General features: G+C 39.8%; 1 protein-coding gene across 1 annotated transcript in view; it reads left to right on the forward strand.

The window, feature by feature from the left end:
- Window positions 1-26,846, forward strand: part of TBXAS1 (thromboxane A synthase 1) — a 240,619-nt gene that overhangs the window by 132,618 nt on the left and 81,155 nt on the right. Inside the window, exons 5-8 of the mRNA XM_062011158.1 lie at window positions 1,964-2,080; window positions 9,336-9,424; window positions 11,986-12,134; window positions 13,706-13,836. Coding sequence (XP_061867142.1) covers window positions 1,964-2,080; window positions 9,336-9,424; window positions 11,986-12,134; window positions 13,706-13,836 — 486 coding nt within the window. The remainder of the gene's footprint in view (window positions 1-1,963; window positions 2,081-9,335; window positions 9,425-11,985; window positions 12,135-13,705; window positions 13,837-26,846) is intronic.

Consider the following 26,846-nt stretch of genomic DNA (forward strand, 5'->3'; position numbering starts at 1 on the left):
AAAGTATCCAGGTGTGTAACAGGTAGTAAGAACTCATTTTTCATGTACATTAGTAATGAAAGAAGGACTGAAAAAAATGCTAGAGGGTGAAAGGGATCAACAGATGGCACTTGGAAAGTCAAAGTGTCTTTGGTTTATTTGGGATCTTTTCCAATAAAGTGAATACTGCTGCTACTGATAACATGGCCAACTCCACTGCCACTACTACATTGGGCAGGTACGTAGGATTGTGTGTGCTAGATGTCTCACATGTGCAAATGAGTGTCTCTGTACAGCCTGATATCTACAGAAGTGTACACCTTCAACCTTCACCCACCAGTTTTAGGATGGTTTGTCTGGAGGACGTTGCTGTACAATACCTAAAATACTGATTGAAGATTACATGAAAAGTGTTTTGGGAACAATCCACTGTCAGAAGTGAAGCATGAGCTGGGAGAATACTAGAAGTGACTTCTTTTGCAAGTACTATTCTGTACTTTTTGTTAATAGGTTAGATTATGGCATTGAGCATGATAAGAAATTATATAGCAGGCACTAAAGGAGGAAAAATACTATGAAAGAAAGAGCTGCAATTTGAAGTGGTCTTGATCAGTTGGAGAAGTAATCATAAAAAGGATGGTCACAGTTCAACGAGGACGTGTTCTAGATATGTCTCTTAGGGGTAACCAATATTAATGAAAAAGGCTGGGGAATAACTTCTTAGAGAGTAGTTATTTTTTTTAAATGTCTGAAAGTGGAACCACAAGCCAGTATGTGAGCTGACATCGTCATGCTGCGGTATCTAATATTCTGAGGTGAAGAGAGAGGAATATAGCCTCCAGAACGTATTGGAAAAACCCCATCCTGCCTTGTTGGGAGTACCATGTCAAGTCACAGGGACAATACCTTGAGAAATATTTAAATCAATAAGACTATGCAGAGGGACAGCGACAAGACTGAACAAACGGTCCCAGATAACATGACTGATAAGTATGTATTGAGCAAATTGGTGTTATTTGCTGTAAATGACAGCAATGTGATTTGTGGTTATTATAGCCTTCTGTATTTATGGGCTGTTGCAAAGAGGGAGTGAATAACCTGTTTGCTATGCCTGTGATCGCACAAAGACTAAAGACCATAAGTTCCAGCAAGAAAGATGGTGCTATCATGGTAAGAGTGGTCCAACACTAGAAAAGTGTATGTGAGGAGGTTATTGAATCTCTGTTGTTGACGACCTTGGAGAACAATTAGGAAACATTATCTGTCGATAATGGAAGTTGTAGTAGATTATACTATGGGGCTGGATATCTCCTCACACCTCTTCCAGGAGTAATTGCAGTCTTTTCTGATGAAAATTTACCAAATCCATATAAGTCATCGTGGTACAGAACTCAATGGAACAGTTTGTTAGACTACTATGTTTGGCCAGCTGCTGAAGCTGTAAGAGTTATGGGCCACAACTTCTTAGTGAGAGTGTTCCTTAGAGAAGGAATAAGGACTGGGACTTGCTTTCTAGTCGACATATTTTCTGAAGACTTTTAAAATGCATGTAACAAGCTGACATACCAGCTGTCACCAGAAATTGTGTCCCCCCACTGACACCCGCGTGCGGTGCGTTGGCACTCATGTCACACGGAGAGGGAGTGTTGACAGGTCCTCTTACTAGTCACCTTAGAAAGGAAAGAAAGAAGCTAGGGTTCAGCAAAGGAGAACTGACAATTGCAGGAAAACACCAGGAATGGCAGAACCAGAACAGTCTGAGCTAGGAGTTACTGGGTGGGCCAAGAGGAAAAACATATAGCAAAAGGGAAATTTTCTCCAGCCTCATCCATGTTTAGCTTGGTGTTTGGGACTGAATCGAACCTCTTTCTGCCATGGGACGACAATGTAACACCGTTCATGGCCAGTCTTTCCACACTACCAAGTCTTGAGTAGCTCTAGTGGCATTTGTGTTAAAACTCAATTTTATTTTCTTTTGATTTAGAAGCCGAACTTGATTTCCAAGCCAATGCTTGACAGCATCCTTTGTCTTCGTGATGACAGATGGAAGCGTGTCCGGAGCCTCCTGACCCCAGTCTTCAGTGACACCAATCTGAAAGAGGTAAGTAAGGTTTAGACAGTGCTGTTTCCAGAATTTAGAAGATGTAAGAGTTTTATTTTGTGTAGACATCTTCTTTATATAGGTCCATATTAAGGACAGGTAAAATCTGCTACTTTGTGCCAGTTTATTTAGAGCACATGCAGTGGAGTGTACATATAGTCCAGGTCATAATCTGGCAAAAATCAGAATAGCTTATCTGAGGATATGAGCCTCTGTCTTTATGTAAGCTATTTTGTCTATGAAATTGTAGCAAACTCAAAAAGGACCCTTATACTGTTCTGTCCCCTACCCTGATAGGAGTAAGCTAAAGTATAGGAAAGGTTATTGCTCCCAGTTGGAACATAGCTTTTTGTGATTTGCAGTGTCAGCAACTCTCACATTCACATAGGAAATGCTGTCAGTCTATTTTCATTTCTCCATCTCCTTCCCCCCCTCCTCCTTTTATTCTTTAATCCTTTCATATAATAAAATAAGTCACTGGAACAGAATGTCATTGCCAGATAAATACCTCTGACTGAAAAGAAATGTCTCCGTGCTGACCTGCTGCTAATTTCTTATAAATGTCTCAGCATTTACTTAGCCATGGGAACCCATTACCCGGTAACAAAGTCCTATTCCAGTGACATGATATCTCTTAATTAAACGCAGATAAATGATTGACTGGTTAAAGTCTTCTTTCAAAGGGGAGAAAAAAAAACCCTACACCAAAAACACAACAAAAAAAATCCACCTCTTCCTTTATGTATTTTATTCTGAAAGGGAGCCATGCCTCACTCCGGTGCCCAGTCCTGGGTTGTAAAATTTTCCACTGGGCAGACGCTTGCGTTGTTTTGACATGCCGCTGTCGAAATCCACAGTAACATCTAAATGTGTCTGACTCTCCCAGCTCTATAGACAGTGGTCGCTTAGCAACGCTGGCTGTCACCTCCTTATTATGGTAAATTCTAATTGGCCGCCAGCCTGGCAGAGATGCTGATTAATCACGACTGACAATGCCATTGGTTATGCGCCCTGACATTTGCTCTGTCACTGGCTCCATCATGAAATTTTAGCGAGGCGAGGGTGTTTAAATATGCAAGCGATTACTTGCGCGTGGCGTGGTGGGGAGAGGAGAGTTTTGCATTTTCCTAGCGGAAATTATTCTGCTTTGCTGCAGGTCATCCGCTCCTTGCTGACGGACTAACAAAAGAGAAAGCCATGCTCCCCTCCATTTGTGGAGAGCAAACCTGGGGCAGACTATACCAAAGGCAGGGGTGAGGGCAAGCAGGTGGAGGCTCTGGGGCTTTGGGACTTTGGGGGCCAGGCACATACAGGTCTGCAGGGTTTGAGTGATTAAACCGGGGTTGGAGGAGAGGTCATGGTGCTCACTTTGCACTGCTTGGTGGTGGAGCCACAACGCAGGAGTCGTGGTAGGAGGTAAAATGTGTAAAATGGAGGGCTAGTGCCCGATTGCTTTCTGTCTCACATGCAAAAATTGAGATCTTTGGGTTTAGCCTGATAATCAACTGGTCCTTGCGTTGCCTCTGCCAAATTCTGCAGGAGTGGGATTGTGCATGAGCTCAGGATGGCATGGAAATGATCATGTTCTCCTCCCAGTCTCTGGAAAGTGGGGAAATGCAGAGTGGGGAGGGTCTCTCTCAAAGGCCCAGCTTTGTTCCTCTGTCATGTCTTCACCAGAAGACTGTTCATCCTTACGCAGAGAGATATTTGCAGTAAGTCCATATGAGATTAAGAACCTCTTTTGAATGAATGCACTCCTCAGCCTTGCATTTAATTTTCTACCCAAATATATGACCAGTCCAGGGATTTGAAGTTAATGCAACTTAAGTCCTCGCCCATGTGCTTCTCTTGCTGTTGCTTAATTTAGAAACCATACCAACACTTCTCAAAGGAAATCAATGCTCATTAATTATGATCTCACTTTTTAACTCTCGCATATTTAGTACTCTCTCAGAACCTCTGTAGCAGAGTGGAAGTAAAATTACCATGTTCCAGTACTGGTCATGCTGCAGAGTGTTCAGAATTATGAGAAGATACCCTGTTTATCAGAAACTCTTCCTCTCTACCTCAAAGGAGTTACAAATAAGCTAGTTCTGGTATTAATTTATTATGCAAGAACCTGGATAGGTTGTTTTATACATATTTCTAAATACTGCTAGACATGTTCCTCATTTCTTCTCTGAAGACATTGATTCCTTTGTCACAGAGATGTGAGGTCTGAGAAACCTCTCCACCAAAGGCCTTGCCTTTGTTCCCCTATGCAAACTCCCCAGTGATGCTGGAGATACTGGAAACCTCTCAAGTGGCTTTAGAGAGTGGTTCTCCTTGAGTGCTGCAGCTGCTAGTGCTAGCCCAAGCATAGACTTGTCTGTCTGGATGTTCTGAGGGAACTGGCAGCTATTAGCCTGTGACAGAGCAATAAATGTTAACAATTCCTTGTGCTCCTCATAGCAATCACTTCAGAAAAAAAGATGTACTGGGAGCCAGTGTAGGTTCCTGATGTCTCCATTTCAGAAACACTAGAATCTACTACTAGGCTAAAGGACAGCTTCAGACTATCAAGAACAAAAAGCCAGTCATCCACTGTTTGGATGCTCAAGGACAAACCCAAGCTAAAACATACAGCTAATGTATATTGCTAAGGTTTGACCTGCAATGCCCCACAGAGGCATCTGGCTGCTGTGGCTGGAGACAGAGGTGTACTCTTTCTGTGTCGCTCCATGGAAGCAGTGTAGCGTCACTGAGAAGTTCATTAAGCTTGGGGAATTTTGCTTTAGTTTGGCAGAAGTCTCCAACAGCCAGTCACCAAGTGCAAAAAAGCTGATCCCAGAAATTTTGAAATTTGCAATGTTGTGAGCAATTAACTGTTATAAATCTGTTGGATAGCCAGTGTACTGATTGCTGTATGTATGCAAAGAGTTGTTTTCCTAACATTTTCCAAGTTTTTCTGTCATCCTCTCCGGATTTTTCTCCGTCTCCTCCATTTAAAAGCCATGCACTGTTTCATAGTTGCTTTTATGTATTTCTATAAACTGTGTGTTCTCCTTTTTAATTTTTTTTTTTTGTAACAAGTGTGTAAAGATTAGTGAAACAGCCTACCCAAGGGAAGGTTTCATTCCAGATAACATTAAATGCAAATACTATAGTGATGAGCATAGCATAAATTGACTCTTAAGATTGATCCTACAGTAAGATTTGGTACCATCCCACGAGTTGCCACTGGAGCTGGTAGCAGACCCGATAATAAGCTCTTTCCATTGAGACCCCTGAATGGACCTCATAGTGCCATTGCTGTGGGAGCACTAAGAATGAGAAATGAGAGATAGGAGGCAGGAGACCCAAGAAATTTTGCTTTCAGCTCTGCCATTGACTGCCTGTGGGTGATCTGGCAGAAGCTACTGTAATTCTCTGTGCATCAAACAATTTTTATCTGTTCAATGGGAATAATACCGATCTCTGAAAGTTGATCTAAGGTGCAATACATGAGGAACTAGTGAAGTAAAATACCTAGAGGCTCTTGAGTAAAATATGCATTTTCTAGTGTTCTTGCCATGCTCTCCTCAGCGATTATGTATTGAAAAAAGCTGATATGTTAGTGATCTTGCTGTACCAAACTTTATTCCCTATTTAGTATTCCTTATTTTGTTCTTCTACTTTTTCACTGTGGTGCCTGTGATGATCCTGCAGTTCTGGACCCCTTGTCAGACTTGATAAATAGCTTTGCTCTCTTTTACAGCCAACACCAGCAGAAAACCTATTGATTTTTATTTATTCTGATGGTGCTGCAGTAGTCTTGTCATCTCCTATCAGTACGCTGAGAATCCTTTCCTCCATTAACTAACCATTAAAACAAAACAGAAAACAAAAATTAAAGAAGAGAGCATAACATAATGTAGCATTGTCCTAAATAACCTGTGAAGTGAAGTGTGTGTTGAGCTGTTTTCTTTCAAACAAAGGGAGACACGAAGCAGAACTTGTGATAACATGGCAAAGCAGTGCAGGAAGATCCTCTAGTGTCAGTCTCAGACAAGTAGATCTTCCAGCTCTCACTAAGACATAAGATCTGACAGTCCAAACATTGAGGTTTCCTTGATTTGCTCTTACTCTACTTGTGCACATGGGTCAGAGGCAATTTGAAAGGGTCTCTGGAGATTGCTCAGCAAAGCAAGTGTGCTCACTTGAGACAAAGCAAATCCCTAACATAAAAGCTGATATGTGAAATGTGCATATCCTTGAGCCACAAGTCAGTGTCTGCTTGAGTTGCTCACTTTGGAAAGTTGTGGCCATGAGTAGCAGAGCCCCACTGTGAGGTGATAGAAATAAATCCTCTTACAAACATCTTCCTGATGCTCCACTCATATCCTGGTTTTAGTCAGGGACTTGAAATCTGGTACAGAAGCAATTCTTATGTCAGGGGTGTATCCTTTTTCCTTCACCTTACTTTGTATTTCATCCCATTTGTGGGACAAGAGACCCAACACAACTTCTGCAGACTGCATGTGAACAGTGAAGCCTCCAGTAATGTCTGTCTACAGTGAATATGATCCAGCCTTCTACTTTATAGTTTGGGTGCTAATAATAAGGGAAATAATAATAATGAATACTGAGGTCCACATCTAACTAGAGGAACGTGACTCTGATGCCTTTGAACAGTGCAAACATCCCCATACACTCAGTGTATGCAGAAGCAGAAACTAATTGTTGTTATGTGCCAAATAGAATATTGGCAGGATTTATACAGCAAAGCCCCTGGCATCATGAAAACCCTAACCCCAAATGCTCTTCTTTGGCAGAAAGAAAGAAATTTGGACTCTGGGCTACTCTTGCTATTAGATAACTGGCAGATCAAATATTTACAGGGACCATATTGTTTAGATTTTTCTTCATCTTGTTACTCTCAGCCAATCTGAATGCAGAGCAGCTGGAGTTTGTTTACACACCAAGAACTGAATCTCAGGCAGGTTATACAGCTTTTATGTTCTGATTGGCAAATAAAAGTGTACAAGAAGTTAGTGATACCCAAGACAGTGCAGATCAACATATCTGTTTTTAAAGTTTGGTATAGTTCACCTCCCCCAACACTACTTTATTTTTCTTGACAATTGAACAAAGAGTTTAAAGTGTTAAGGGACTTGAGAATGTTTCAGTCTGTGGCCTTTGTAGTTAACAATCTTGGATTAATTTATGTCTCTCAGGGGAATAAAAACCCAAACCCAGGATTCCTGAGTAGATATCTCTTGTAACTTTCATATGCAAATAATTGTCTCATTGATATGACTCTGTCCTATCATGCTAACAATAAATTAAATCCATGTGCCCCTCTCCCCATTTTCCTGGTTAGATTTACTAATTAAAGTATCATATGACTAGAAATGAATTGCAGCAGTATTTTGAAAGGCTAGTGGAATGTGGAAAGTGCAGAGGTACTGTGAGATACCCTGGCCAGGCATATGTGCCCGTGCCATTTCTGCCAGCTGTTGGAAAGCAATAGCAACCAGCTGGGTGGTTGCAGATCTGGCGATGTGATGAAGAGTAAAAGAGAAAATAAGGCAATAAAAGGAAAATCTGAAATGATCACCATCTGTTTATGAAACATCATACCTGTTAAAATATGGATTTTCATTTTGTTCTCCTTGACTGGTTCAGTTCATTGGAGGGGCTGCACTCAGAGATTATAAAGCATTTCACCTTGGTTCAATCTGTTGAACAGAAATGTGCAAATTTTGTTGAACTATTTGAGAAGCAACTCACTGCAGGGGACCTTCTTTAGAAAGCCAAAAGGGGAAGAAAACTGACACAGAATGAGGTGTGCACCTCTTGAACACATAACAGCTACTTTTACTGAATACTGATCTGTCTTCAGAACTGTCTTGTGAGACTGATAAAGTCCAAACTAATCCTTTTTGAGGTGAAATAGCAAGAACCTGCTCCATCCTGTATAGGTAGAGGACCTCAAGAGCAGCTAGACACATTCTTGCCTCAGACTTCTGCCTTTGGAAAACATGTTGGATGCTCCAGCATTGGCCTTTTGACTGTGTATAGTCTTGCCCATGTGTTAGGATGGCAGTGTGCCTGCGCAGAAAGTGTTATGCCAGTTTCACAGAGGTAGAAGTGCCAAGCAAAATGGACTTGGCTGGGCAGGCTGCATAGCTCTCAGAGTGTGCTGTGAGGCTGCACTAAGTCTTTTTTTGGTAACAAGAATGTCAAAGGAGTAGGACAAGCCTGTTCTCATGTTTGTTGACATCCGTATGCTGGAGGAGGTTGTTCAGGAAGGAAAGGCATGTTTCTGTGTGTGTCTGCTGATGCTTGGCATAATTGTTGATGCAATACTGTGGTATTACTTTGTAAGCTGTAAGGATCTCTCTGGCAGTCTATATAGATAAAAAGCCATAGCAGATAATACCTTTAGGATCACTGCTGGATTGCTGCTACCCCTTTCTCTGCCCCAGCAGTGAATGTAATCAAGGCAAGTGTCTGACGCCTTTCATATGTAAAAAGTTGAAGAGAGGACCTTAATGAGGTCTTGATGGCTGCCTATGTCATGGTTTCCATGAAGCACTGAAGAGGAGACTATTGCATTGTAAGCTGCCACCTTGCTGTGGGTAAATCTACCTGGCCATCATTTGTCACTGAAAGAAAATTCATGTGAGTGTCTATTTAATGTTATCATCACTCCAGAAAACCCTCTCTTCCAGTGGCAATGGCAGTTTGCTCTCAGGAACTTGTAGTGGTATACAATATGCTTTTCTAATATACATGTTACATCCCTCCAACTGAGGGACAGCAGAATGGGAATGCTGGACCTCTTATGCTATTATCTTTACAGAACTTTAGGACTATAGAAAATATTATTCCTTCTGCCCTGGAGAATATGTAGCCTAAATGTGATTAATGTACTATAAATATGGACCATGATATATCATCAGTTGGAACTGGGAATGATTAAAAAGAGAAGGGGATGTCCTTTCTTGATAGCTGTCTATATATGTAGTCACAGGTGAGCAAGAACAAAAGGTCAGGTAAGCCACATGACCTCTCATATTTAGGCCAGAGCGGAAGAAGGACATCCCTGTAATGTATTATTTCTATGGAACAATCCCAACATTTCATTATGTGTGTATAGAAGTGCCTGACCACACTTACAGAGGATTCTGAGAGTTCCATCCCATCTACAGGATAAAAGTAATTTAGAATAATTGATTATGTGTATTTTACCATTTTAATGTTTTTCACAATACAATGTGTTTCTTCCTAGATGACACCACTAATAAACCAGGCCTGTGACGTCCTTCTGTGTAACTTGAAAGTCTATGCAGATTCTGGCAAAGCTTTTGATATCCAGAGGTACATTCAACATTCCAGAAATTAGTAGCAGACATTAAAAAAAAACTAATGTCAATAGCAGCAGTTATTCTAAATATGCACTTTCTGTATAAAATAAGATTTTAATATTTTTTTTACTCCCTTGCTCTTATGAGTGTAGATGACAGTTTAGTAGAGGACGTGTCTGATAGATGTCATTTCTTCCTGGGGGCAGCCATTGCATACTTGAAAAGTAATTTTAAAGAAGTATCTAATGTATTTCTAGCTGTTGTTTAATAAAGTTTTAACAGTTGGAAGCAGAAAGGAAAGCTGTGTCACTCCCTGACCAGTCTGCTCTCTACTGTCTCCCAGTAATGTTCAAATATAGGAATTGATCTAGTATCAAATCCCTCTAGTCTATCTTCCTCTTGCTGTTTTGTTTTTTTTTAATGAGTTTTTTTTAGCACTTAATCATTCTCACCATATTCCTACTAACCCTCTCTAATGGCACACTAGCCTTTTGTGAAACAACAGGATTGGTGCTCCAGATGAGAATGCACCATTGATACACAAAATGACAGTTTAGTGTTTTCCATACTGTGCTTTCTCCCATTTGTTATGCATTTAATATCGTATTGTATTTTTGTTGCAGTTTCATCAAAGGTCTTCACTGAACTGTTCCAAACACTGCCTACTCTCTTCTCTGAGCAGATGTGTTTCTTCTAGGACCTTGTATAGCATAGAAGTGGTTCAAACGCATTATTTCTAATAGGCAGTATTGTGTATGCTCTTCATTTGCTAGGCTGGTCAGCACTATCTGAAGTTCTTCATTATTTCCCCCAAACTGGAGCACTACAAATCTTTTTTTTTTCCATCTAAAAAAAGGGATATTTAGCCACAATTCATCCATCTCTTTTTAAGTACATATATGTGCACACGCATATATGTGCACACAAATATGTGTGCACAGACATGTCTTTATTAAATATCTAAAGAGATGTGATGAAACCTTGAGATATGTTATGCTTAGCCCAGTGCCCTGATGAAAATTGACCTTTTAAGTCCTTCCAGGCTTTTTCTTTTTTTCCATTTGTCCTTTTTCTTTGCCTGGTCTTTTAGCTATTGATCCATGATAGGGTTTCACCTCTCAAGAGGCGCTTTGGAAAAGACCTTTTGAAAGCATAAATGAATAATGTTGACCATCTCAGAATATGATCTTCCCATTGTTTTATCATACTACAATATCAGCAGGTTTGACAAATATAAATGTGATTCTCATTGCACTGCAGTTTCCCAGAACTGCCTTGGGAGCTATTTTTTGGATGTAAATACCCTATGTCTAACCTCCCATCATCTTGTATGGTAGTTGTCTTTAGCTATTTTGTGTTTTGATAACAACTCAAAATTTTGGTTTTAAGCTTTTTCAGTAACTTGGAGAAGTAGATGATTGCGTGCTTCTGAAATTATTGTTTTATTGCAGTGCCCACTCTTTTAACAAATTAATTTCTAGTGGTTGATAGGGCTGGGACAAAAGCTGGACTCAATGATCGTAAAGGTCTCTCCCAGCTGAAACAATTCTATGTTTCTAACTTACAATAATGCTTTGTATGTAAGAGCTGAAAACCCAAAGAAGTTACTTAGCTTTGCAGTATTGCTTTTATCTTCCAAATCTGCTCTGGTTTCATCAAAAAGACAGTGCTCGAAGATCACAGTAAAGAAATGCTAGAGTATATATACAGGCTATATAGGGCCTGGGTCCATTTTTTCTCACATACATGCTCACTCTGGTTAAACCACCAGAGAAGTTGATATTAGTCTTTTGTAATGGAACATAGAAGAACAGTCATTGTAAACTTGACCACAGATGAGGAGAATCACATTTTAAGGATATTTGACATTCTCAGTCCGTTTATCTCAAAACTAAATATAGCTGGTAATACCCAGTAGAAAAAAAAGAAGGTGAGGCAACTGGATAGATGATCAGATATACGGGGAGAGATTCAGTAAGTTTTGAAGTTTCTAGATCATGGTCCACAGATAATTTGTAATTCCCAAAGCATTTGCCTCCTCCTCTCCAGAGATACTGATTTTGCATGGCATCAGTTTTCCTTGGTTTTCAGCAAGATTTTGCATTGCAAAGGAGCTATCATGAAGACAAGAAATCCTTTAACAGAAAATTTTACTTAAGCACTTCTTGTCAGGTAGAGTTTAGACTGGACTGGTAATAGATGTGATTTTTACAGTTTAAAATGAGAATGACCTTTTTAATTAGGATGAATACTAAGACAACGCTTGTGAATCACTGACCTGTTGTATTTGATTCTTAGGTAATAACAAATAAAATTGTTTATATTTTATCTTTTTTTGTTGGAATTACTGAGCTACATGAAAATACTTTCACTTTGTAGCAGAAGAGAAGGAGATCATTATTAAGCACGAGCATTTGTCAGGATGATGGAAGCATCTCTTGTTGGCAAAGCTCAAGTCTAAAAGTAAAAAAAAATCAAAGGTGAAAATTAATGTTATGAGATGTTTGTAGAGGCAAGATAGTAATGGATATGTAATTTGTAGCTAATGATTTCTCATTTTTCAACTTGATGCAGGTGTTACAACTGCTATACCTTGGATATCGTTGGTAGCGTAGCTTTTGGTACTGAAGTGGATTCTCAGAAGAATCCCGATGACCCCTTTGTTAAGAATTGCAGAACATTCTTTGAAATGTCTGTGTTTAAGCCTCTCCTCATTTTGATCCGTGAGTATTTTCTACCTTCTCCATTTCTTTATGGTAATTTTCTAAAAGTCATTCTCAAATTGCAAAACATGCTGAAGCAAGAGCCAGAAGATGTACAGCAGACTATTTCAGAGACGTTCAGAATGCATCCTCGAGGACAAGTATACCCTCAAGATTTCCACTATGTGGAGTCTCATTTCTAGATATCTCTTTTAGTATACTTCTGCTTTAAAACAGAGTAACTGTCCTTTGGAGCCCGAGAGTGAAGTTTTTGCACACTCAGTTTGCCTGGTAGAGATTGAAATCCCACCCAAAGAAAAGAGGTGGAGGAGCATAAGCAGATAGTGCAAGTCCTCCAAGTTATTATTTGAATAGCAAGAGCGGCCTGGTTGGTGTCTCTGAAGGATGAAGATGGTAAGTGCCAGCACAGGCTGTCATGAAAAGAATGCATTTATTTTCAGATGAATAGACAGGGAATGCAAGAAAGGGGTATAAAACTATTTAGTTCTAGGGCAGGAAGGCTAAGGCTTCATGGTAACGGGGGCCTTGTTAATGCAAGGGCAGTAAGAACCTAAGGCTGAAGATGCTACAGTATTATCAAGGTTGTTGGGGTTTTTCCATCTTGCTATCTAGACCTGCACATAGTAGTGTCAGGTGGCACAGTAGCAAAGTTTCCCATCTGATCCTGCTGACATTACAGATTGCACCTGTACTAGCAGCCCATGAACTATTTCCTTTTGGAGTTGTGTATCCAAAATGTCCTGGGGTTAATGTTTAACCTGATTGGAAAGTGTGATTTGTGACTGATTTCTGAAGGGAGAGAAACATGCCCCCATATGTCTAAGACCATGTCCTTCATTAAAGAAAGGATTTGAGGTTGGATTCCTTGGTTGATCTCTTTCTGCTAGTACATTATGTGGTCTGAATTTCCACCCTATATTGCCCTGTTGGCAGCACAAGGGTTTTCCAACGACTCTTTTTGTTAGTCTTAAGCTGTTCATAAGTTAATGAGGAGTTTGTTAAAATGCAAGACTTCACTCAGGTTTCTAGTTCCTGACTATAAAAGCTATGGACTGGAGACTATCCTTGTGATAACATCCCACTTCCAGAGCCTATGGCCTAGAAGCAAAATAAAATAGCTAACCAATATCCTAATATTGAAGAACTGTAAATGAGGATGACTACTACACCATTTCATGGATCAGTGCCATAAACTGTTAGGTTAGTTCAAGATCCCCCATCTTCTGTATGTAGTTGTTTGAGCAGGCAAGGAAAGTAATTCTCCCCTTCCTTGTGATGGCTCTGTGGCATCAAGTAGCTGAACTGAAATGCTGAAGCATTGTGCAAGCAAACTTAGAAGGCATCTGTCTGGCAGGGGAGTCCTGGCCAACATGGAATTTCTAAAAGGAAATCCTTTACCAGGCTATGGGGGTGGAAGAAAAAGAAGTAGATGGAGAGAGAAAGAGGAAAAAACAGGTTTCACAAAAGTAACACATCCCACTTGATGAGTTTTATAATACTAAGGAAAGTAAGGGAGTATCATATGGCTTTACAGTCTGATTCAGTGTTTTCTTCTTTAAAACCTCTTACAGTTTCTTTCCCATTCATAATGATCCCGTTGCTCCGGATTTTGCCAAACAAGAAACAAAAGGAACTGAATGAATTTTTTATCCAAACTGTAAAAAATTCCATTGCCTTCAGAGACCAACAGGATGCATCTGAGGTAAGACTGTTTCAGTGATAAATATATGGGTAAGCAAACATTTTGAGGAAAAAATGTAAGTGGCATAAGCCTCAGTTGAAAAAGAAAACTCAATCTGTTTCAGCATTCAAAACAATTTAATGAAGATTTTAGCTTTATGTACCATCAAATAGGCTTGGTGTTGATGCAGGATTGTTAACACATTAAGAGAAATATGGCCTCTCTTAGTATTTTTGTTCAAATAAGGATGCAGAAAATGTTACATCTGGGATGACTTTTCAATCCAGTTTCTAGACCCAGGAGGAAGGATTCGCCCTGTAGAATTTTTTCCTCATCTTGAAGTCAGGTATTTTGTCTATACTACTTTTCCTCAACGACCAGAGAAAAAGGGAGCCCCCACTGAGTGTTTCAACCCAGTCATTACCTGGGAGCTGAGACAGGTTTTATATAGTCCTGTGACAGTTCCTACTGCTTTTGAAATTGGAAAGAACCTCAATGTCTAGTTAAGAGTAGACACTGATATCGAGATGGCTGAAGAGAAATATAGTAAATTCCACCTGAAGTATGCAAAGTAATGGGTGTGCATTATTAGCAAATGGCTTTTAACTCGTGTATTTCTGTTTTGTCTGGACAGAAGGCAGTTCTGGGTTTTTTTTTTTGTTTTGTTTTGTTTTACTGCTATTTTATGAAGTATCTGAAGGCACATACATTTTTTACGAAAGTCTATGGTTGATATAGGAAGCATTTGGAACATAGGGATATCCTTCAGTTCTGTGATACAGAAGTTGTTCAGGTCTACTTGTCCTTTTGGACCATTGTTTACTACAGACTGCACATAGTATCTCTAAAAATAAGTTAAAAAATTAATTACAGATGTGTAGTGAGAAACAAAAAATATAAATGAGAATTCTACTTTAAAGGTGATTGGACAAGTTTTGTATAGCAAATGGCCTGAAACATGCTACAATATACACCTTAAGAAGCTGTTAATATTGAAATATAAGAGATATTTCTTAACATTTTGAGATGAAGAGCATTTCTGATGGGGAAACAGCACAAGTGAGAATTGGTCCTCCCAACTTCTCACAGCTTATCCCTGCAGCTGTCACCTTTCAGGAAAATATGGAGTTTAGTTAGTCCCTATTTTACATCTAGGAAACATTTAAAAATCAAATAAGTTTTCAAAGATAGTGCTGCTCTTTGCTGTGTTACCACCACATGCTTCTAGTCTTTCCTCCAGCCCACCTTAATGAATCTTTGCCACACTACGTTTTAGGTCTTTGTCCTCCTTTACATCCCAAAGACTGTAAGCATCACTGACTGGACACAAACAATTCATGATTCATAAACATGGTTTCTGGCCCAGACTGAGTGCTGGAGAAATATTTTTTAACAGGGATGATGTATCTAAGCTGCTTGTAGACACTTCATTTCTAGTGTACAGATCTAGCGTGAACTTTTAATGGCATATTGGTGTGGCTATATGTATGGAGGGTTTTAAATCTAAGATTTATTCTGAAGCAGTCTGCATGAAAGTCTATTCTGTGTATGAATTATAGAAGGATAAAAGGGACAATGAAAAAATCTAATGTGGATTGAAAGTAGTGAATGTATTAACTACTGTAACTAAAATACAATGTATTTCTGTGTCACTGTCACTGAGGGCATCAATCATGGGCTAAATCCTTCACTGTCCTAAAGATGGTCATTCTCAAACTTCAAACTAAGACAAAGGACAGCAGGTAGGTATGGTTAGGAGAAAACACAAAGAAGAGAAAGACTGTAGTGACATGCAGCCTGTTTGCAGGTTTTAGTGGTTGATGGAGCAGAGGTTTAAGGTTATATTGGAAGAGATGCTGGGAGGTGATGTATGAGATAACACGTGGCAGAGGCTGCTCAGTATCAGGGCAGTGTGGAGGAAAGTACAAGGTCCGTGTTTGCCTTAACAGTGTATGCACAAGTCCGTGACTGGCTGTAGCCCTGTCTGCTACTGGACTTTTGCCTCAGTTGCAAAATAGACACATGGGAACTATTTCAAATGCTGGGAATTAGATACTTAGGACCAGATTTCTGAGAGTGCATTAAGTCCTCTTTGCAGTTCAGGATCATTAGCATGGCTTTCAAAAACGACTAGAAAGTTTGAAGCTTCCTCTTTCTTTCCCCTCTTTTTACTGTCTGTCTTGTTATATGCTCTTAGAATTTTGACTATTCTAGGCTGGTGGCACGCGAGTCTTACAAGTGTAGGCAACTTAATAATTTGCCTGGAACATAAAAAATGGTATGTGAAACAGATCAAAATGCAGCTGTGTCCAATTTAATGCAGAAATGTAATCTGTAGAGATGAGGTGTCCCAGATAGCCCTGCGTGTGAAGGAGAATTATGCCTCACATCCTAGGTCTCGAATGATGAAATGTACCCACTGAAGTCAGTCAGAGTTTTGGCACTGAATTTTAATGAGGACAAGATATATATGGTAGCTACTGGTTCTTTGTGCTAATAATGGGAGCTATAAGCAACATCTTAAGGTCTCCCAGTGCTGCCTTAGGCCAAGGGGTATCCTTAGGTTGCCACATTCCTAGATTCCTACATCTTCTACTACTCACTGATTTTATCACTGATAAAAATGCTTTTGCTTGTCCTTTTGCTTTGGTTTTTTTTTTTTTTCTTTGGGGGAAGGGGAGGGGGGAGTGATAGGAGGAGGCAAAAAAGGAAAGAAAAAGCGCCTTTGGAACAATCTGTAAGACAATGAAAAGCTTCACAAAGGTGTTTCAGATGAAGCTTGTCTTCCTCTCATCTACAGCTAACATGAACAAAGAATAAAGAAAGGCCAAAAAACAATGTGACAAGCAAAGTCGGCCTGTTATCATCCCTGTTCTATCAGTAAATGAAACAATGCTCTGAATGCCTAAAGATAATCCCATGGGCAGATAGTAATTTTACAGCCAGGTTTAGATCTAATAATACGCTTGCAGTTTATATGAGATCTGTGATGTCACTTTCTCTCGTCCCATTGGTTATTGCTGCAGATGTCATTTTAATTATATATTATCTTTCTGTGGTCAGTCAAATAATTTCAGTCCTGGATATTCCACTCATTTGGCTTTTGTGCAAAAAACATTTAGTGGTCGTACTTTAGAAAATATATTACATTTATTCATGGATTCAAGTAATTGTAAAATGCTTTTCCCACTATTTACAGAAGAGCAAATTCATCCTGCTCAGAAGAAACAGCACAAATTTAATGCACCACTTAACACCTACTTTGAAGACTCCAGCAGGATTTAAGTGTTCAAATACCTTATCCTGATTATCTGCCCAGGTTTAAATTTTTCCCTGAGGGAAAATGTTTCCAGAAACAGGGCAGGTAGACAGTTTGTTTACTTCAATAAATGATAGTTTGATACATTTTCAATTACTAATCTGATATGTAAAACATTATTCATGTAAAAAATATTTTTCTATGGTCTTATACCTCAGTTCTTAACCTACCAGTCTGTTTTGAATGATATCTAGGTGAAGGAGTCTTTCATGGTGCTCAAAACTGAGACTCCTTTTTAAGACTGTGGGTTGAAACTAGATCCCCTCAGCAGATGAAAGGCCAGAATTTCATTTGTAATCCATAGTAATAACAACAACTGGAATGTAACAATTTAAGGATATTGCAAAGTGTTACTTTTAGAGAATCACAACAGATCTGTGGGAAAATCCATTTTTCAAAATATGTGCCCTTTAACAAGGAGAATTGGAGAGTTCACAGAGGCTAAAACACGTTCTTCTGGCATCTCCTAATTTTTCCAGTCATACTGTCTGCTGTGAATGCATAATTCAAGGTCACTGATCCATGCCAGGCGAGCAGTGACCTGCTGATGTTTCTGATTATGATCTGCTGTTTCTTGGTGATCTCAAGCCGATTTGAAATGAGAGGGTGACAAAGCACAGAGAAGTATCACCAGAACTGTATTAATTGGCATCTCAGTTGGCAGTTTAGTCAATCTGTCTGGATACCTATGGACTAACTGAACGCTTTTGATCTAAATGCAGAGCAGACAGAAGGAGCAACAGAGGAGTGTGAAGGCTGTGCTGCTGTGAACCATACACGTGTGGTGTAAAGCTATAAAGAAGCTGTAACAGTGCTGTTAGTCTTGATGATGATCTGGCATCCAATAATTGGTATGGCCATAGGATGCTCTGTACCGTGCTTAGATCAAAAGAGGTTGTCCTCTGGGGAGCCAGTGAACAATAGCAACCCCCTCCAGTTCTCGTCACTTCTCATCTTAGTTTCTGGCCAATCCTTTCCCTGATCCCAGGTAGATACAGTCAGTGGCTCAGCAGCCCATACATCTGGGCAGGCAAGAGTGATTCCTGCTGAGTGGAGTTCCTTTGGTTTTCCACTGTCAGCCATGGGAGCCTAAAAAGGTAAGAAAATGGAGTTTTGAGGAAGCCTGAAAGTAAGATATATAAAAGCTTGTGAAGGGGACAGGACTGCCCTTTCACTACAGGCCGGCAATAGAAACGCGCTATAAGGAAGTGGCATCTTTTAATATCTTTCTGGGAAAAAAGAATGCCTGGTTACAACTTTAATCTCTGGAACACTGATTCCCAGGGAAAAATGTGCAATGAGCTCCCTTAAATGCTATACCTAAGGGGAAAAGGGACATATGTGTGTACCTGCATTCTGGAGGATAAGGGACGATCTGAAAACTTAATTACTGTAGCACTCTGTTCTTTTCTCTTCCTTCCACAGCAGTTCCCTGGAGTTTTTCCTTTTCATGAACTAATGAACTATTTTATTCAAGAGCTTCTTGAAATGAGTTGAGCAGAGGTAATCCTCCTGAAAAAGTGTGATCCTCTCCTTGTCAAGGGAAAACTATACAATTACTAAGAAAACTTAGTTAAAAATTTGCTAAATACAATGTACATTCCAGGAGCTATGTGTGTGTTTGAACTGTGGAAATGCAGTACAGATGTTGAAAAGTAAATATTTTTCTAAGGAAATAGCAGATGGGAGGATTAGACACCTTCTAATAGTGTGCAGTTTTCTTGCCTTTGTAGCAAACCACGCAAAACTTGTTTATATTTGAAAGAAGGTAGTGTGCATTTAAGGATGCATAATATACAGCAATATTAAATAATCAATTTTTATTGATTAATAAGATCAGTGAAACAAAGGATTGGTCTGATCCTTTGTTTTTATAAGTCTGTAGGATTGATGCTGCGATTCTGCTCCATTGGGCCGTTCTCATGGTTTGATCATGTCATTATCCACTTCCTTTATCAGGAGGAAATGTGAATTGGGCTTTTTTCCAGAAAGGTAAATGCATGTCTGAAAGATGTAGAGGGAATTTGTGCTAAATATGGGGTTTGAATCAAAATCTCAAACCCACTTCTCTGCTGTTTTAAGCAGAAGGATATCATTCCTCTGGAATATGTTAAAAACCTTTTGAACGTTAAATCTTGTTCTGTGCTTGGGCAGCATACAGTGATTCTAAGAAGGGGGAAAAAATGGCATTATGTTAAAGGGCATTTTAGTTATTCACCTTCTTTTAAAAAAATCAAGCCATTACTGCTTGCTTTTAAAATGGTATTCCTTCCCATATTTGAAGAAAAATCCTTCTTTTTCTGTTGCCGTTTTTGGTTTGGTTTATTTTTCATACAGATTTAATGAATTTTATAACTTCCTCAGCATTTAAACATAGCAAGGCTTCAAAACCTCAAATGGACATGAACTTAAAATGCCTGTTCCTCTTGGTCACGAGATGCAATTTCTTGATCAGGCTTTTGTTATCATTCCAGTGATCAATTACAAGCCTACGAAATGTGATCTTTTGGTTTCAGGCCTGGGCTAGAGTGTCTGGCTGAGGTTCTTTCATCATGAAATGCAGTTCTGCAGTCTCTCTGCTCAAAACAGATCAAGGACAGAATAAGTAACAAGAGCGGTGACTTTCTTACTTCCCTGAGGCATGTTGATGGGAAAGGAAGAAGAGCTTTGCATTATTGCTGCATCTGTCCCAGTTCTGCAGCCCAGCACACCTGTGAGCCCAATGCTTTATGAGCACTGCAGTCACAAGAAAATGGCAAAATCCACTTGGTTACCTGCTGTCAGCAAGAACATACCAGGTCTGTTTGCTGTTGCTCAGCCGTTGCTCTTATCACAGTATTTCTACTGCCTCCTTGATTATGAGCCAGAGTACTTTATGGATCCTAGAAAGATCAGATGGTATCATATATATATTATCTGCCCACAAACCCTGCAGCAACCGTAACAATATAATCTTGACATCTGGGACTATTCCTGCAATAGCTCTGTCTCTCTCCGCACATCCTTTTAGTCTTTTTCAGCCCCTGATGCGTGTTTTCATTTCTTCTTCAGGGAGTGACAGGAACTGTGTCCCTATCTCAAATTTCACATGTCCCACCTCAACTTGAATCTGGGGTTCAAAGTGCTGTCATGCACGTGGGCCATCTCATTGACTTCTTGGAGTACTGCTGGCATGCTTCAGTTTGTGGGATCATAAACTTGTGCTGAAGGATGGAGATTAATCAAAGCGCAAAGGTGTTCATACTGAGTAGGCTGGTGAAGTTTTTGAGTATTTGCAGTTGCCAAGCATGGTCTTTAAGACAGTACTGGGAAAAAATGAGTATCTATGCAGGGAGACCTAACTTGAGAGTTATGTGGTGAGGCTCCTTCGGAGAGCATAAAAAAAAAAAAGTAACTTTTCACCTTTTCTGGGCAGAACAGGGAAGGTTCAGATACTCCTTATACCAGCATTAATCCACAGGAAGTCATTAGGCCAACAGGATGCCTTCAGAGTTACAGGGAGGAAGGGCTTAAATGCTTCTGTCAATAAGGTTTGCATGCATTTTCCTCCTGTTTTCACCAGCTGGTGCAGGAAGTGGAGATGGACATTTGGCTTTGCTGATCTACACCATATGAGAAACATCTTTTAATTGGGAAGAGTTGGATATTTAGTGTTGAAAAAAGACTTTTTCACCCAGAGTAAAAATAAATAAACTCACATGCTCAGTTGTTAGCAATGTCAAGCAATGTGACTTTTAAAAATTGTGTTTATATGGTAAAATCAGTCACTTAAATACTGTTTATCGAAAATCCAGACCAAAAGATATCTTAAGGACTCTTTCAAATAGTGTTTGGAGTAAGATTTCTCAAAACTGGAGGAGGAAAGGATTGAAAGGCAAACCTGTTTTTTTCAAAGAAACCACTCCATCTTTGAAGGGGAAATCAGAAGTCCTTTCTCTTTTTTTCTTTTCTTTTTTTGGACAACCCTACTCACACCTCCTTTTAGGTGCTGTTTATTGTGGCTATGCCCTGTTGTTCCTGTTCTTGATAGTGAAGGGAAGGGAGTGGTCACAGTTCTGTTTTATGTGTTCATAAAAATAAGACCAAGAGCTCATTGTGCTTTGATAATGGGATCCAGCAAACACTGGCCTGTGTCACTTAGCTTTGTGTTGGCTTGACCAGCACAGGTGAAAAATGGAGGATGAGGAGGCCAAGAAGAAAGCTGGTGATTCTTTATAAAGGCTAGGGTCTCTTGCTTCTATTTTGCAACCCAGACCTAGCTCACCCCATCAGGAATTCTCAGCTTTACCCTGCCTTATGATGGTAAAAGGAACCCTGTGCTTGCTATCCGAGAGAAGTTCAAATGTTGCAAATCCTGTTTATGCCTGTGGTAATTCCCTGTAGGCAATAACGTCAGTGCTGGCCACTTGTCCCAGCCTGATCCTGTGCTAGTAATGAGTATTCGCAGCATGCATTTCAATGTCTGATTAAATCTTTCTGAAAGGCCATCTGTTTGAGGAGGATGTGGCATAGGCTTTAATACTTTTTATACCTAGTACTCAATACGGCTGTTTCATGACCTTAGACATAAAGTTTGTCCCCTGGTTTGTTAGCAGCTCTCCTGATACTGCAATCAGACAAAATAATTGGATCAAGGCTGTTGCAACCTGTTGGGTCACTGTGTGTCTTTGGCGAAATACTCCCGGGTGTTGGGTCACAGAAGTTACATGTACCCAGTAAGACTTTACTGTGTCCAGGGCTGAGAAAAAGCTATCTGTTTTATGGAAAGGCAGTACAGCATCTCCAGCTGCCTTTTCTTTATAGCACTTGGGGCAGAATCTGATATAGTTGTATGTCTGTTGATATATGCCAAATCAGTCAGTAATCTGACCTTTCTGCTGTATCTGTGCAGAATATCCAGCCTAAGCAGTGTTACATCAGTATTTCAGGACCATTTTCCTATAGGCTTGGAAGCAAAGTTTCCCTTTGTGATGCCCTCAGCATAAAGTAAATCTTCTCCGACATCTCTTTTTCCCACTTCCGGTCATTTGCCTTCCTTCATGGCATGGTTTGATATTCATCCCTTTATCCGAAAGGAAAAAAATGTCACCCTGAAGTTATGCATATTCTCTTTCTTTTGTAACTTCTCTCTCTTACAGTTCCTCATCTCGTCTTTGCATTACCCTCGTGATCTGTCCCTCCCAAGTTTCTCAGAAAACTTTAGGTCACTGAAAGCCCTTCCTTTTTCCTGCTTACTCTGTGATCTGGTCTTCATCCAGGGTGTGAGGTTTTCAAATCAGCAAACAAAGGGAATCTTGCCATAAAATGAAATCATCTGGAGATTAATTTTCTCCATAACAGGGTGATAGCCTTTAATCCCAAGGCAGTATATAATATCACAGAATACTAGGGGCTGGAAGATACGTCTAAGGATCATCTAGTCCAACAATATCTAATCTTCATTTACATCTTGTTTGTTTGGGCTTTGGATTGTTTGGTGGTTTTTTTTGTTATTTTTGATCTAAATCTGAATGGAATCTGTTGGCTGAGACTGGGAGTTTTATTTACTTATTTTACCTTGCCGTTCAGAGTAATAGCATGTTTAGGTACTTTCTCTCTCCAGACTTTCTTCTGACACGTGTAACTAGAGCATAGCATCTAAATTCTTAATTTAGAAAAAAAAAAATCACAGATGTACTGACCTAATTGCAATAACAGAGCTTTCCTTTTCCCTGTCAGTTTTAACATTTTCCATTGTGTCTTTCATATTTAATCCTTTTCTTTTTCTTTTTTTCCTTTTATCTGTTATTAGTTCACCATCTTTCCTTCCTGAGTCGCTCACAGAACTAGGAGGGGACTTGCAGCACTTGTGGTATTAGTCAGTGATCTTCAAATTTTTCTCTCGTAGTCTCTCTGTGTTTCTATTTGCCTACAGTGACCTCTCTCAGCTCCACACTCAGCTTTCTTTTTGCTATGCAGTATGATCTTTTCTGAAGCGGTTATCAAAAATAAGTTCCATTATATTTGATTCTGGTTCAATCATCTTGTCCATCTTGTGGCATGTTTTGATCTCTGGAGGTTTTTGCCTTGATCCATCTCAACTGTTGGCATCTAATCTGAACTCTTTTGATATTTTTTCCCTTTTCTCCTGTGTCTGCTTACCTTAGCAGATCCATGCTCCTACATAGAAGACACACTCACAGCCCATCTTGCCAACAGGAGAACCGTTTTTGTCACCAGCTTTTGGATGCCAAGTGCATGAAGTTGCTTTTCTTTTGAACCTGGTGGCAAGTCAATCTGACTGTCTCAATGCACAGAGGTGACCAACTTGGTTTGCTTGGGCAATTCTTTTCTTGTTACTGTATCCAGACTGCCCTGAGGGCTGCCCTTGTTCCCCCAGACTTCTGGAGACTGCAGACAGAGGCCTTTGCTGGACCCCATCTAGCTCATGGCTGTATCTGGATTTTGAGGGTAATTTAACATTAGAGTTACTTATTATGGAAAACGACAGATTGTCTGTCACTGGAAACTTTGAGGAGAGGCTTTCTAAAATGTGCCCTCGATGTCAGCTGGCTGCGAGGCAGGAATCCCTGCGTGGTGTTCCTCCGTCTGCCTTTTGCTAAAGAGCAGCATGAATGATTGCAGTGATTCCTCTCCCTTCCCGAAAATCACTCTAGGAAATCCTGCATCTGTGACAGTCAGTGGCAGCCTTGCTCTGCCTTCATAGCCTGTGACTGTGCAGGGCTTTCTTCACTTTCTTTGCAGTGACTGCCCTTCATTTTTCCCTCCCACTGGGATAAGCAAGCTGTATCTAAGAGACACAGAGGCTAGAGGGGAGCCGAGCACCTCCTTTCTCTCTTCAACAGAAATGTACACTTTTTAATAATGTAATCTCAATTAAAAACATACCAATTAAAATGGGCTTTTTAGTAGATCTCTGGGGAGAGAAAGCCATAATTCACATTAAAATGTAAGGCTTCAGAAGCAGGGAGAGCTAGGTGCATTGCAAGTGCCCAAATATTCAGTGATTTTAATTACAATGGAAACTTGATAAATTGCTTTGTGCCACAATCCATTATTAACAGCTTAATGAATATCACTGCTGCCTGTTTTAAACTGCTCCACAGTGAAAATTGTTGTCAGTATTTCAGTTGCGAGCTCTGATTTTTAGCGTGTTTGTAACTTGACCTCTTAAAAATGGGAGAAGGGTGAGAGTCTGCGGGCTTGACTTTGGGTCTGGGTAAGTTCTGCTTACTGCAGCATCCCGAGAGAGAGAGAGATAGGAGGAAAGATGGAGCTTTTGTGTTTCACCAGTATTGGAACTGGCCAGGGCTTAAATCTGCTCCTTACACAGTTTAGGAGGAAAGTCACAGCTGTATTTTGGGCATGCAGAGGGCCCTTATGCCAGCTGGGGAGTCACAAGAGCAGGGGGCTAACTTTACATGTGCTGTTTCTCTGCACAATACCCACTAGACTGTAGGAGTGTTTGGAGTGTCTGCTGAGGAGTAAAGGGAAGCAATAGTGTAACCATGATCAAGCTACTAATTGAACTTATTTTGGAGTGAGCAAAGTAGGATTTGATTTGAATTTCCTAAGTTTTAGCTAGGGAAAAGCTATTTGAGGTATGGAATTAGGCAAGTACTGAAATGTAAACAGTGATTGTGTTCAGCTTTGAACAGGGAAAAAAACAGCTTAATATTTCAAGGATAAAGCTTATTATTAGGAATGTTATTATTTTAGATGCTCACAGCAGGTATAGTGGGTTTATAGTTGTGCCCCATTGAAGTGTTAAGCCCCTGGGATTTAAATAGCCGTGGCCTCACTTCTATGAGATTTATTATTTATTGTGAGTGTTCTGTTTTCTCTTTTCACTTGATCATGTGGTCAGACCAGAGGGTAACAATCCCCAAAGTGGGTTTATTGCCAGGTGTTTGACAAAATCTGAGTGAGATGCAAGGTAGATCTCAGGACAAAAACGACTGGCAACTATTCTTCTGATTCAGAGAAGTCACAAGTGTGTCTATCGAATAAACATGATTTGTCTGAATATAATTAATATCTTGGATTTTGCTGTTGTTATTCTGATTATGTTTTTCTGGAAAACAACAAAAGCTTATTGACTTTCCCAATCTCACAAATGTCAGTGTTACTCATAATGATGTTAACTTGTACCCTGCCAATTATACAGAGCTCTCCTGGTTCATTATATCAATAATTACACATAGGATTTTATATTTTTCTTGTGAAAAATGTTTCATTAACAGAGGAGTAATGATGCCTGTAAGTTGCTTAAGTATTGCTCAGTCAGGGATATGTAAGATGTGGGAGATGTCCTCATATTTTCAGGGAGAAAGACAGCTGGTATTCTGGCATGCTGTTAATATTAATGTCTTTCTGAAGTTGTTTTTGGTTTTGTTTTCAGTTTGACTCTAGGAAGCATTCCAGACCACAGGGCTGCCTGACTGTCATTTTTCATGCATCCCTGTACTGGCAGAGGACAAAGTGGCATGAAATATATAAAAAGCCATCTAATTTTTCTTTTGTTCTTTCATTCATGCACACATGCTTCGTTTGTGTGTTTATCAGTGTGCACAAAATGCCTGTATTTGCAGGATAATAGCTGTGTAAATATTAGAAAGTCGTCTTTAAACTCTGTGAAGGAGAGCAGTGGGAGAATCCTTCCTGCTACCAAGGAGCCATCTATTGGATAGAACCCATAACTGAACCGAGTTTCCATGAAGCTGTGGAGGATAACACAATTTGTTATTGGTCACTAGGTAGCTGAAAATAAGCCTTTCCTTCCCAATGCTGCTTTCACCCACTGTGCTAGAAACCTATACCACTTCATGCACACGAGTGGAGAAGTCAGATGTGGAGTTGGTTTATTTACTACAGGTAAAAGCCAGTTCAATATAGCTGAAGATCCAGGATAAATCCTAATGCAGGTTGCAGGTGTGATCCTGAATAGATAAGCCAGCAATAAAGATTCCCTGCCAGGACTGGAGAGCAGTTACTCAGAGAAGTAATACAAAAGACAAACGTGTTTTTTCCATAATAAAGAATATAAATAACATTAACTGCACTCTTTTTTTGGGGTAACAATACATGTTATTTGTATCTGTCTCACAGCCATAATTAGTTTAGTTAAAAAAAAAAGTTGGTTTTTTTAGTTACCCAGAATTACTTGAGGCCATCACAAAACCAAATAATGAGGTGTTCCTTCCCTCAAAACATATGCAATTTGTATGTAATATGATGTAAAAAGACAGAATCTTTAACAAAGCATTGGGAGAGATGAGGGAGGACACGGATGTGAACAGTAAATTCCCAGGTTGGCCCCAAAACATGATGACGCTTCAAAGTGAGTGGTGGGGCTTTGCAAACAAAAAGAGAGCATTTGGGGCAGGAAGAACAAAGGAAAAAGAGGCAATAATGAGATTCCTGTGCATTTTCTTGAATGTCAGGCAACTGCTAAAAACAGAACTGATTATTAATCAGGAATTAAATTTAAGCAAATACAATTATAATCTGTGGAAAATAGAGAAGGAAGAGAGGACTGCCTGCAACAGCAGCTTTTAGTCAGCAGTTTGTGTTAGAAGAGGGTCAAGCCTCTGGGTGTCAGATACTTAGCCTAAAACACTCCCTTCCTGCATCCACCCTTCCTCCCTCAAATAGCATAGTGGAGGAGTGTCAGATGGTTTACTGGGAGGCCAGATAAGCTTTGGGAGAGGGT

The sequence above is a fragment of the Colius striatus genome, chromosome 1 (assembly GCF_028858725.1).
Source record: "Colius striatus isolate bColStr4 chromosome 1, bColStr4.1.hap1, whole genome shotgun sequence".
NCBI classification, from domain to species: domain Eukaryota; kingdom Metazoa; phylum Chordata; class Aves; order Coliiformes; family Coliidae; genus Colius; species Colius striatus.